Source organism: Populus nigra, chromosome 4 (genome assembly GCF_951802175.1).
Source record: "Populus nigra chromosome 4, ddPopNigr1.1, whole genome shotgun sequence".
NCBI classification, from domain to species: domain Eukaryota; kingdom Viridiplantae; phylum Streptophyta; class Magnoliopsida; order Malpighiales; family Salicaceae; genus Populus; species Populus nigra.
In genome coordinates, this window is record NC_084855.1 from 10156690 (window position 1) to 10169656 (window position 12967).

The 12967-nt window shown below is 33.5% G+C and overlaps 1 protein-coding gene across 1 annotated transcript; it reads right to left on the minus strand.

The window, feature by feature from the left end:
- Positions 1 to 597: 597 nt before the first annotated feature.
- LOC133692794 (NAD-dependent malic enzyme 62 kDa isoform, mitochondrial) lies at positions 598 to 9400 on the minus strand. The gene is made up of 19 exons (XM_062113941.1): positions 9026 to 9400; positions 8839 to 8935; positions 8578 to 8696; positions 7528 to 7695; positions 7168 to 7296; positions 6443 to 6503; positions 6133 to 6236; positions 5941 to 6024; positions 4586 to 4692; positions 3985 to 4096; positions 3611 to 3724; positions 3403 to 3468; positions 3168 to 3240; positions 2941 to 3027; positions 2648 to 2702; positions 2477 to 2548; positions 2060 to 2122; positions 1833 to 1947; positions 598 to 1127 (listed from the first exon to the last, which is right to left on the minus strand). Exons 1-19 carry the CDS (start codon positions 9206 to 9208, stop codon positions 1053 to 1055), a joined length of 1884 nt encoding a protein of 627 aa, XP_061969925.1. The 5' UTR covers positions 9209 to 9400; the 3' UTR covers positions 598 to 1052.
- Positions 9401 to 12967: the final 3567 nt, after the last annotated feature.

Sequence of the window (12967 nt, forward strand, 5' to 3'; positions counted from 1 at the left end):
AGGTATATATGCCCAAAAGAAAATCTAATCACGCAAAACTAGAATAAAATAATAAAATCACTACTTCTACCTTGAATTTTTAAATTTTAAAAATCTCATGTTAATACCTAGATTTTGATAGTTTTATAATTTTCCTTACAACATGAGCAATAAATTTAACTAATCATTACAATTCAGGCAACTAATTAATTTTAAATTTAATTAATGTTATCACAGTTCTTAACTGTAATATTTAATTAATATTATAATTCACAATATTTAATTTCACAATATTTAATTGAATTGATATCAAGATTTAGACTCGTGACATCAGAAAAATAGCTAGACATGTCTTTTGTTTTGTATATTAATTGACCAATTTATCCTACAATAACCCATTATCCTAATTTAGTTTTTAAAAAAAAAACAATCTCTCAAATTCTACCATTATAACCGACATGATTGGACAGGCGCCAGATAACATTTTCGTGGATGATCCGGTGCCTTTTCTTCTATTATTAGATATTCGGTCACTTCATTGTCGTTTTATAGGATATTAATTAAGGGGGGGAAATGAACGAAAGAAAGAAACAGTGTCAAACAAGGAACCACAAGACAAGCATGCAAAGATCAAAGTTTCATCTGCAGACGCAATGATCTGAGAGCATTCAATTATTTGCAGCACATGCATGACAAAATAAAACATAATAATTTACAGTTGCTTGAGCCCCCCGAGCATACAATACAAGCCACCACTGAGGCATACTCTTACAAGAATCGCGTAATTGAACAAGCTCAAATTTACATCCATTTCAAGAGATTTCAGCTGGCTTGCTTGTACACGTTGGGAGCTAAAGGGCACGAAACGTCATGACGAAGGAGATTAGAGAAAACTGATGTGTAGACCCATAACAAGAGCCCACTAATAAACAATTTAATGGAGTGGATACCTATTTAGCATACAAAAATGCTCTTACCAAGCTGCAGCGAAAAAATCATGACGACATTTGAACATCACTTTTCTCCGACTGACAAATTTGGTTCATGTATCTCAGATTTCAGGCGGTCAGGTTTCAATCTTTCTTATAGACCAGTGTTGGGTAATCTGGACTCCACATGTTGTTCTTGACATATTCTTCAATTTCCTCCTGTTAAAATCATGTGAGTGTCAAATAAAAGCCTCCCAGAATTGGCCTCGCACGAGAAAGCAAAAAAACATCAGGAGCCACCATGCAGTCCATATCACCAAAAGATCAGCAGAGCTGATGACAAAAGCTTTCTCCAAAGATATTTAGGTTCAGTTTCTTTAGTATCAAATTAGGGTGGAATGAGTTGCCCAGGAATTCTCAACTGCTTGTGGCAGCCAAGATGAAAACAGAATTAAGCTTCCAAAATGCATCCGTTACAAATTAATCATTCTGACTTTCTCATATAGACTACAACACACCTACACTCATTTCAAAGACAAGTTGACCTTTCACTCATTCACATTCCACTGCAGATATTGGGAATAAGTGTGAAAATATGATTAAATACTTCAGTAACCAATCAGAAACTAATGCTGTCCTGTATATCAGACATCCATGTCATTTTGATATTCAGAAACAACTAAGCCTCAATCCCAAACTAGTTGGGGTTGGCTGTATGGATCTTTCTGTGCCATTCACGTGCAAAAATTAATATGGCTACCAGACTTAAGTCCCAAAATACAGTTTAGGTAACACACACACACACACATTCTCGTAATTTAATAACTAGATCATCCATATGGATGTAAACGAGATGATCAATTTTGAATTCAAGTATCGCGCTAATGCTAAAATAAAAGGTTTTCAAACAAATAGCAAGCACACCTGGCTGAGTTTTCGGAGCTCTCTAGCGTCCATTTCACGGTATCCTTCTGCAAGATCCTCTTCTATGGCTTCCTTCACCACAGCTGCAGCTACTTCCTTTGTTATATCTCGTATTCTGCAAATATGTATGAAGCTATGAAGTCAAGAACATGCACACCTTTTGATAGCAAAGCTTTTTCAGCTCACTGAATAGAAAATTGAAGAGATGAAAGAGCCTGATTATGTACCTAGATGTCGAAGGGTATATGATCCCTTTTAGAACCTCCTCTTCTGTCATATACGCAGCTAAGCTGTAATTTCCAACTTGCAGTTAGATGGTCAATAGCAAAACTTTATTGCCAAAAAATGAAGCATCTTTTTTTATTGATTCTTAAAATACAAACAGTTACATTATTAAACGGAAAAACCAGAGCCCAATGCTTTATTAAAAAGATGGCTTTATAAATCTCCCCAGCTGCTTCATTAATTTGCTTTCCTGGTTATATCATGGTTTATCTAAATCCATTGAAAATCCATCACCACCAGATTTAATTGAAAATATTTATAAATTCTTGAACTGTTTTGGATGATGAACTACTAGTAATTTCACAATTTGTAGATAATGCTTCAGTCGACCTAATTCAGAAAAGACATGTAAGAAATACCATTCAGCTGCAGCCTGTAGCATGCCATCAGAGATGATCCTAGACCCAGAAAGTAGAGTCCCAAGTCCGATTCTGCATGGATAAATGCATCAGTGGTTATATAAAAAAAAAAATTGGAATAAGCATGACTATATTAATTTCCCTTGATAAAGTTTAACTGGGAAAACTGACCCTGGAAAGAGATACATGTTGTTTCCCTGGTTGCAGTGGCCAATATGACCATTTCCTGCAGCAGCAAAAGGTTAAAAAAGCTCTTCCAAACATGTTAATAATTTTCAAGTAAACTCTGTGATGGAGTATAAACATGCTTCACATGTCGAAGGAAGAACTATCCATCTCAAGTTGAAATGTAGCAAAGAGGTTGCTTTCAAGCACGAGAATAAATCACAAAGCGTTGGTGCTTCATTAATTTGAAGAGCCATTTATTCAAGATCAGATTAAGACATTTATGCCGCAATGCATACCAAGATCCACATCTTTGAATGGACTTCCACTAGCAAAAATAATATTGTCACCCACAATGGAAAACGCTTCTTCAGGAGTGCATTCAGCTGTACAACACAGGGAGGAAAAGGGAAGAGAAAGCAAGACAGAAAGAAGAAACATGCATTAGGTCAATTTCAGAAATGGCACAAATAACCAGGCCTTCTTTCCTACCAATAGCAAGCAAACAAATAAGGGAAATTTGTACCATTTTTTGTGGGATTTGACATGGCAAAGATGGCTGGTCTAGTCGAAGTCGAACCTTTGAGGGCTTCTAATACCTACAAGTATCCACAACATCCAGTTTACATTAACAGTAGTTTATCACTTGTATAATCTTTTATATATGCGCAAAAAATCTCAAACTAAATTCCCATTTACTGGATCATGCATGTACAATAAGATTTTGTTTCAATTATCACTATATTAGACAGGCTTCCTACCTCCTTCGAAAACAAACCCCCAACTGCAGATAATCCAAGTAGCACATCAGGCTTCACTTCTCGCACCTAGTTACGAAAGATTAACCAAGATGAGTACAGCGATCACAAGCGATAATCTTTTAAAAAGTAAGGTAGCTTTGTCCAAAATGGTTCCGCCAAGCCATAGCTGCATGTACAACATTAACTATCAAGAGAGTGTTTTACGCACCACTTCTGCAAGACTTGCACCTTCCCTTAATCCTTGACGACTAGCTTCTTCGACCTTCCTTGCAAATGGCAGAGCTTCCAGATCAATATTTTCACGTTCCTCTGTAATAAGTCCCTGGGAATAAACAGCAACAAATTCAATTATCATGTCTATCATGGAAAAGGGCCTCTGAATTATGAATAACAAGCTAACATCAAGAAGGTTGATCCAAATTGAACATTCTTAAAATTCTAAGCAGAACTACAATAAGCAAAGGAGATCCTAGAAGCCTCCATGAGATTTTCTAGATCAATCACAGTAGTTTTACAATACCTTGCCAACACAGAAAGCAGATTCATTATATGAATTCTAGGCCAATAAGTAACATTTCTCACCTTAGCATCAACTACCCAGAACTGTCTTCCTGCACTTTCAAAAGCAGATTCATTATTTCCCAGCATTCTAGCCATGGTTTTCCTGGCAGCATTAAGAACCCCTATTCCTGCACTGCAGATGAACAAAAATTATGCAAACAAGCCTTGGTATATTGTGTACCATACAAGCAAGTGCCTAGTGCCAGTTCACAAATTCAACCACAATCATTTTATTTGGCCTGATCCCTTTAACTGAATTGCCCAGCTTCAGCCAAGTCTCAAAGAGCATAACAAGTTCACAACATCTTAACTATCCGAATCAACTTTGAGTTTAATTTCCCTCATTCAAGGATAATTCTAGCTCCTAGTCTATGCTGGTTACACTTTACATATCTCGATTTTTTTTTATTGCAAAGAAGAGGAAGGCAGTTTTTAAGGATCTATGCTTTCATACAACAAATCAATGGAGTGCAAATTATGAAAATCAGATTACTATTAAAAACAATCTAGACTTTCTGGGTGTAAATCAAGTATTAAAATGATAAAAACATTGAACATTTCATCTCCAGTCTACCCCAAAGAATTTTATACTTGTGCATTGACGAGGAAGGACAAACATTACCTTCCAGCACCAGCAACAACAATCTTTTGCTTGGGGAAATCAATCATTGGCCTTCCTTGTGCTCTTACAGCTCCTAAAAGACCAGCTATAGCAACCCCTGCTGTTCCCTGTGCCATGCCTTGGAATTAAATCATGCAAGCAGATCAAATGTTGAATTGTTGAAACTATAAAAATTTGTATGCATATAAAATACAACATTTGATTCATTAATTCTGCAAACCATTCATTCATGACAATTCAATCAACAAAATAAAAATTCAATAAAGGTAATGTGCAAATTTACAAGCACTGGTGACAAAATAAAGGCAAAAAGGGTCAACCCATGCATTGAACAAGTATGATACAGACAAGGGAAACAAGCACTCAAACCATAGTCATGGAAGAACATGCATGTTCTTTCAGTCGACTTAGTATTGCAAACTCATTGGGCAATCATCACAACCATCTTTATGGGGTTTTGTCATGAAGATAAACAAAGGGAATGGGCGGTGCTATAGTTGTTCCATTTTTCAGTTGAATTTTAGGAAGGGGGGAATGTTAAGGAGAGTAACAGTTAATCCCAAAAGCCTTGTATGAAGGCAGGGTGGTTAGGATTTCCAAGGAGGGAAAAGAAAGGTGTTTTTTTTTTTTTGGCATTCTCTCTCTTCCTCAAGCTTATAATCCATTTTCTTCACTTGTACTTGCACCTTGCTATTGGGATCCACTAATGCAAGCTATTTAACATTTGCTTTAATTTCAAATAAAAAAATAACTTAATCATCTTCTAAGCTCCTTCCCAAACATTCTAAAAATTCACTTTCATGCTCTTCACAAATACTAAAATGATAATTACCTTTGCAATTATCTACCTTGATGTTTAATGTCATGCAAATTGTTTATTAAGGGAATAAAAACTTTGCAGATTATAATTATTTCCTATAGCCCTTTTTATTTTCAAACTCAATTTTCTTGCTGAAGAGCAAAAATAGGCTCTTTGGTTTGGAGAGCAGGGCCTACTATGTGTTATTACTTTCTTGCATATGTGCCTCTCATCAAATCCTATGCTCTTTCTATTTGATCTATTTCTTACTTCCAAATTACCATTAACCTAAAACATTCTCAATGAATAACTTAGGGTCTTCTTATAGACTGGGGGTTCCAAGGCAGCAAAATTGACGTGTATATTTCCTATATTAGCAAAGACCAACCAAACATGTAGTGTTGCTTTCTACATCAGCAAAGATAAACCAACAACAAGCAACAACATCAAGCCTATAACCTAAAAGTGCAATGTAACTGTACATTCACATCACCCCCTGCAATACACTTTAGGAGAACGATAAGGTGCTATCTTATTAAATCACATACTTAATTACCTGGACATCATCATTGAACATTCTGTAGGCATTCCTATATCGCTGCAACAACTTGAATGCCCACTTACTCTGGAAATCTTCAAACTGAATTATCATAGTGCATTAGTAGTTCACAAAAATTATGATGAGAGAGAGAGAGAGAGTCTATCAGTGTCTGACTAGATTAATTGTAAATAAAAAAATTTACGTTACCTGCACAATCACATGTGGCCAGCGAGTAAACACTGCCTCCATGAATTCATCAATGACTGCAATGTACTCATCACCATCAAGACGGTGTTCTTGCAATCCCAGATCTATTCACAAAGAATAATACAAGTGTCCCCTTGTCATTGAAACAAATTAAACATATCTAACAAATGCTAACAAAATTCTAATAACTGTAGTGATAATACGTGTGACAATGTCACAATTGGTGAACAGCTCTTTTTATAAATAAAGATGCTCTTTCTTGTGATGTCCTAAAAGATTTCAAAATTATCAGATAGAGAAATTCACTTACACAGGGGGTCTTTGAGCAACTTCTCATTGTTAGTTCCAACATCAATCATGACAGGAAGCACCTGGTACAAGCAAAACCAAAGCAAAGTTTAACAAAAAAAAATTGCCTAATTCACTCAGGTAAAAGGTTAGAGATGAAATTAAGTATGATCGAGTCTAGACATGGTCAAGTAAAAAATGACCAGAATAATTATACACCTCAAGAATTCATTAAAATGCAATCAAGTCATCACGGTGAATATAATATTAGGTCCTAAAGAAATTAAATACAGCATAATATCAATCCAAATGCCACAAGGTAGTGATACACAATATCTATAGTATAAATGCTTTGTGCCACATTTCTCAGATTATTTATTCCTGATACATGGATGATTACTAGAAATTGAAGAATTGACACTGCACGCAGTGATGAAAACTTGCATCATCCATTTGGCACAACTTCTGGTCAAAGATTTGCCATGTCATACAAGTGCCATCTATACTTTGATAACTATGTGCAAGAACTTTCTGTTTCAGACTCCTCACCCATAAAGACAGTTTATTAGAAGGTGGGCACAAATCAAAAGGTATCAGGTTGGTATTGGGAACACAACTGATATATGGACACCACTTCCCATCCAACTTGCATGTGTTAAACATATTTATTGCTTTTTTGGAACATTTATCATATAAACAGGCAAAAAAAATGTTTATTCAATAGAGACATGGAAAACAAGAATATACCCTTTGAGGATTTATCCCTGCAGCAGCGACATACAGATCTAGCTTTCCAATAGCAATACCAATTCCTTGAACTCCAAGATCTCCAAGACCCAATATCCTGCTTCCATCCGTAACAACAATCATGTCAACCTGTAGTTATCAAGAGAGAGAAAACAAGAATAGTAAGATCCTTGCATATACTTCATCAAACTATCCTAAAGGCCCTGGCATGACAATCAAGCAATTATAACATAATCCTTTCTTTTTTGTTTCTTTTCCCTCTGCCCCTCTCTTAGTTTTGTCATCCTATGGAATAATAATTCAAGAAACAAAGAAAACAAAGGAGTCCTATGTTAAGCACAACTGATAAATGCAATATACCTGCTCGGCTGGCCAGTTATACACCATGGACATCATTTCTCCACGGTCTTCAGCACTGAAATACATTCCCCTTGGTCTTCTAAACAAACCGCTGTAATTTTGGCAAGCAAGACCAACAGTTGGGGTATAGACTATGGGTGCATATTCCTCAATATTGGCAATTAGAACCTGTCAAATTAAGAAATAGAGTTATGACCTCGCATGTCATTGACTGGATAAAGAAGCCTATGAGGTTAGTGTGCATGATGTCATCAGCTGCCCCAAACAGTATAATGCACAAGCTATTATTCAACATTCATCCTCTCATTACATGCAAGAAGAATACATAAAAATTTATCGTATCTGACAGTGCATATCAGAGAATTGTTTTCCAGTACACATCCTAATCAATTACAAAGATGGAGGGTGAGACCAACTGATACTCAACAAATAAACAGGCCTCTTGAACTAAGGTTGTCAACCAACTAACATTATAACGGGATATCTCACTGTGTGCAAACCAGTGACCAGAGGAACAACAAAGAAAGGAAAGCAGAAAAATATAAAGATGGGGAGCAGGGGAACTTTTACAGAAGCAGAAGGGATATATTACCCCAGTTTTTCAGCAAACTGAAAACAAAAATGTGCACATCCAACCTTTTACGATAAATCTCCCCCTTTTTCCCTCTAATAAGCATTATTAACAGGGCTTATAGCTAGTTATCAACCAATCACCATGAACTGACCATAAAAAGGACTTTGTCATGAAATTTCCACTGCTCGTATAACTCATAGTCAGTGTGACATGAACAGAAGTCAGGTTTCCACAACGGAACAGAAAGCAGGAAATGCCACTTATGTCTATAATCAAACATTGAACATTCATAGCTATTGAAAACTCATAGTCCAAAGAATATAGCAGATAAATGGACTAAAACAGCAGAAATTCAATCCATAGTAAAGAAAACTCCTGCACACTTTATTTATGAAAATAAAATAACTTCACCGAAACCATTTCAAATTACAAACTATAATAACTTGAAGGTAAAATTAGAGAAAAAGTAAAATAACCTTAAAGTACATAGTTTCATTTCTATCATGTAATCGATTAAGTATCCGCCACTTGGCCAGCGCATTTGGATCAGATGGTCCGTCTCTTGCTTGCACTTCAAGCCTCTTCAAGTCAACCACTGTGATTTATCAAAACAAATCTACATTTTCATAATTAACTAAGACTAATAATACTGATAATAATCCAAATACACAATTCACTTAAATAAATCAATTAACAAAAAAAACTTAGAGCAGCTAAAATTAGACAGGAAAATATACTGAAGCGTTGAATTTGCTGTTCAGAAGACATAACATTAGGAGGAAGAAGTCCCCGTATATCAAGACGGTCGCGTTCCGTCATAGAAAACGCTGTCCCCTATTCAATTTCACAAAATTAAAAACAAAAGGTTACAAAAATTCAAATTGGAAAGAGAAGGAAGGGTGAATAATGATAATTGAATGAGACCTTGTTGAACCATGGATCGTGTAGAATATCAAGGCTCCGTTTATGAACAATGGTAGGACGGTGACCCTCCAATGTAGTGAAAGATCTAGTAGCCTGCATCAGAGCCGCCGGATTCGTCATTCTTTGTTTGAGCCGTTTAATCAGAGACGACGACGCTCTCATCTGATTGGAAAAATCCGGCATTCTTCCTTTGTGAAGATTGAAGATTAGCTAAAAGAGACAATGAAGAGAAAACAATAGTATTACTTGAAACAAACCCTAATTCAAGTTGTGCTAAAGGTAGGGAGTAGCTGGGAGAGAAAGGGTCCGCTTTCTCGTTTTTCTCATGTTGTTAATAAATTTAGTTGGTTGCAGCCAAAATCGCAAGATTTTACGAGCAGGGTTTTGGGCATAGTTATTAAACGTGGTGTGACCTAACTGGCTAGATCATGGGTCTATTTGAAAAAATAAAAATAAAAAACACTGCTATAAATCAGTCGACTATTTTTTTAATCTCTAGGCCAACAAAAAATACAAATCTTTTCCACTAATTCACTTTAATAAAAAGTAAAAAAAAAACAGTATTTTAACAAAAACAATAAATTAAGAAATGCTTCATCACATTTTGAAAAAACCAACCGAGCAACGTAGCAAAGTAATTAATTGATTAGCAAGCTAATTTTTGTAAACTTACAGCACAGGTTTGATTTGCAATTCACCATTCATCTACATTTAAAGTTAATAAGTAAGATGGTCACAAAGAATATAATTTTAAATTACTTTGAATATAAAAATAATAATGTATCCAGAAGCAAAATTTTGCCATCATCATTTCTTGTAGATGCTCAACTAAAATTATATAATGTATTTCTAAACAACTTCATATCACTAGTAAATATGATTTGTAATATTAGATTTTCATATATAAATTTATCAATGACATAGAAATCTAGATATAGCATTCATATGTTTGTCCATTAAATTGGCATTATATTAAAATCAAGGATTTAACCAAAATTTCATAGTATAAAAATAATTATTTAGTTGTGAATCCCACTGTTTATTGATAATGGCAACGAAAGACTGCACCTTAGCATTTTTCCTATGAAATCTCCTTAACATTTTATCTTTTACACAATGAACAGCCTTACACAAGTATCTCATTAAAGGTATATCATCATTATTAACTATTTATAAAAATTGAACTAAAGATTTAACTCAAAACATGAAGTTTAACAAACCCTCAATAATTATTATTTTTTAGCATAAACAGAGGAGACTCATCCCTTAGATATCGCTATATCTTTCAAATTATCTTTGTATACAAAAATGGTATACAATGCAATGAAATTAATAGTAAAGCAAGTAAAATCTGGACAAAGTATTTATTTTCCTCCAATGAACTTTCTTATTAAATACAATAAATAACAATGATTATGGATATACTCTGTAATATTAGAAGCATGATTGGTAACAGAACAAACTAACTACAATTTATTAATGTCTTAAAGTATGAGGTTAATGTAAAGAGCAACACAAGAAAATTAAAATATTAAAAGAAATTCTTCCATCAATAACTTGCAAACAACAACATAATTAGAAGCATTGTTAGCACTATATGTATAATGTTCTGAAGCCCAATGTAAAAACCACTTATCTAAATAACTTATATAACAACCCAATCGATTTTGAGACCTTTAATGTCTCTACATATTTTAAAAAATACTGTACCCTTGAAACAATAAACTAAAAAGATAATTAAAGTCCTTTATTTTGATATGTTCACCTATCATCCATCAATGTAGAACCAATCTTCTTTCAAGTTTCTCAATAGCTCTTCATATAAAGCTTAACTTCATCAATTATGATATAATCAAAACTATAACAAAAGATCCATTAAAAGTTTCTGGTGGATCAATTATAAGATCAAGTGCAAAGAAGCTCAAAAAAATATTCAATGAGCTTATTTACAGTATTTGAGTCAAGATATATCTTAAGAAGGCTGCATATTCAACAAGTGATGATCAGACCGTAGTCAATTCAATCTATACATAAGAAGGGTCTAATCCATTTACTTCATGGGCTTAATTAATTTTAAGAATTATAAGTTTATTTATTTTCATGTGTTTTATAGATTTCAAGCTATGTGAGGATTTCTTATTATGTGTGGAAAAATAAAAGGCTAAGGAAGAATTAATTGCAATAATTTTTCTTATTTGTTTTGGATTCCAAAGGGGTGGGGCTCTATATATATTTTGGTCAAGGATCATTTTCAAGCAAGGATTTCATTCAACAATTATTTTTATTATTCTTGACCTGTGAAAACTTAGCATTAATTTTCAGAATTGTTATTTTAATTATTTCTCTTGTTTGGGCCTTATTTAAGATACTTTAGGCCTTATTTTAATTTAGATTGATGTTATCACATTAGGTCAACTGGACCTTACTTTATTTCATGTATAAATATTGTTTTACTGGACATTATTTTTTTCAAGCTGAATAATACACTATTGTTGCATATCTTACGAGTTTTATGAGAGAATTCTCTTCTCTTGGTTATTCATTAAGCTAATTTGACTTATCAAATAATTAACCAAGTTTCGTAGTGTTTTTCATATTACATATTTGTGTCTCTTCATAGTCATTGAGTGGGGGTTTAGTTTCTATATATTTTTAGTGTCATTACATCAAACTCAATCACACGTCTGAATTTTAACTTTTTTAGGAATGATCGATTTGACTATGGGTTTCTAGATCTTTATACCTACGAGACTCTTATTAATTGGTATAACAGAAAGGCTCTAAAATTAGGTTATATTCATTTATCTTTTAGTTTCTATGTTATTTCATCTTTGTCGTTATCTAAAACCTAGTTATGACAAAAAATATTTTAAAAAATAATAAAGATAAAAAAAATACAAAAAGGAAAATCAAGGTTTAGTAGTATAAATTAAGTTTTTCATAAAATCTTGGATTTAAAAACTCAAATATAAAAATTCTTTATTCTTGGGATACCTTAGTGTCATATCTTTATTTTAGGATTATTTAGACATAACTTGTGAGATATTTTTGAAAATTATAAAAAACAAAATTCATGATAGGTAGTCTTGCGTCAATATTTCTCTTTCTTTGTTAGTTTCAGCTAGAGTTTTTTTTTTAAAAAAAAAACTAGTGTCTTTGCATAGTTTAGGTTATTTGAGTTTTATTTCATTAGTATTCACTATTCATAATTGTGTAATTTTTTTATGTGTCTTCGTATCGTTCATATTTTGCACGTATTCGTTTTGCTATTCATAATTTTGTATTTTTAGTTTCACACTGATAGTTTTTTTTTATTGTTTCATGAGTCTATATTATTTTTAAATGCGCCACTAAGTTGTTAATTTTTTCAATTTATTGTGAATTAATGCCTTAAATAACTGAATTTTTTTAGATTGAGTGATAAAATATGAAAGTTAAGCTTATTTTAGCGAAAAGCCACAAATTATGTGAAAGTAAGAGAAGTGACATTTATTAAGTGTAAACACGTGAATGGGTGTATGAGGATATATTTTACTTGTTACTAATATAATTTTTTAATCTCGACAAGGTTAACATAAAATGGATCATCACCGTTAAATAATAAGAATAATTCAAAATGTGGTTATTTGGCTATGCAACAATAATTGGAGTTGATGAACTTGAGATTTAGAGAGGTTAGGAATGAGATAACTGGATTAAGAATCGAAGTAACTAGTCTTCGAGATGGGCCAGCTCGTAAAGGTTATGAGGGTAGAAAGTCTACAAGATGAGCTATTTCATCTTAGGAGAAGTCTATAGCCAAAACACAAATGAGGTGGCCAAGGATTTTGACCATGAACATGGTGTTAGGCTTTAGAAGCCTAGAACCTATAGACATGAGGGGGTTTAGTTAAATGAATATTTAAGCTATATAAGAGTATATATGGACAATGGTTTGGATAA

Bases quoted from the DNA above. Each gene is read 5' to 3' on its own strand.
- LOC133692794 (XM_062113941.1), bottom strand. From the start codon at position 9,208: ATGCCGGATTTTTCCAATCAGATGAGAGCGTCGTCGTCTCTGATTAAA. The intron at 7,696-8,577 runs GTTATTTTACTT...TTAATTTGACAG, and splicing joins ATGAAACTATGTACTTTAAG to GTTCTAATTGCCAATATTGA. The intron at 4,097-4,585 runs GTAATGTTTGTC...GTTCATCTGCAG, and splicing joins GTTGTTGCTGGTGCTGGAAG to TGCAGGAATAGGGGTTCTTA.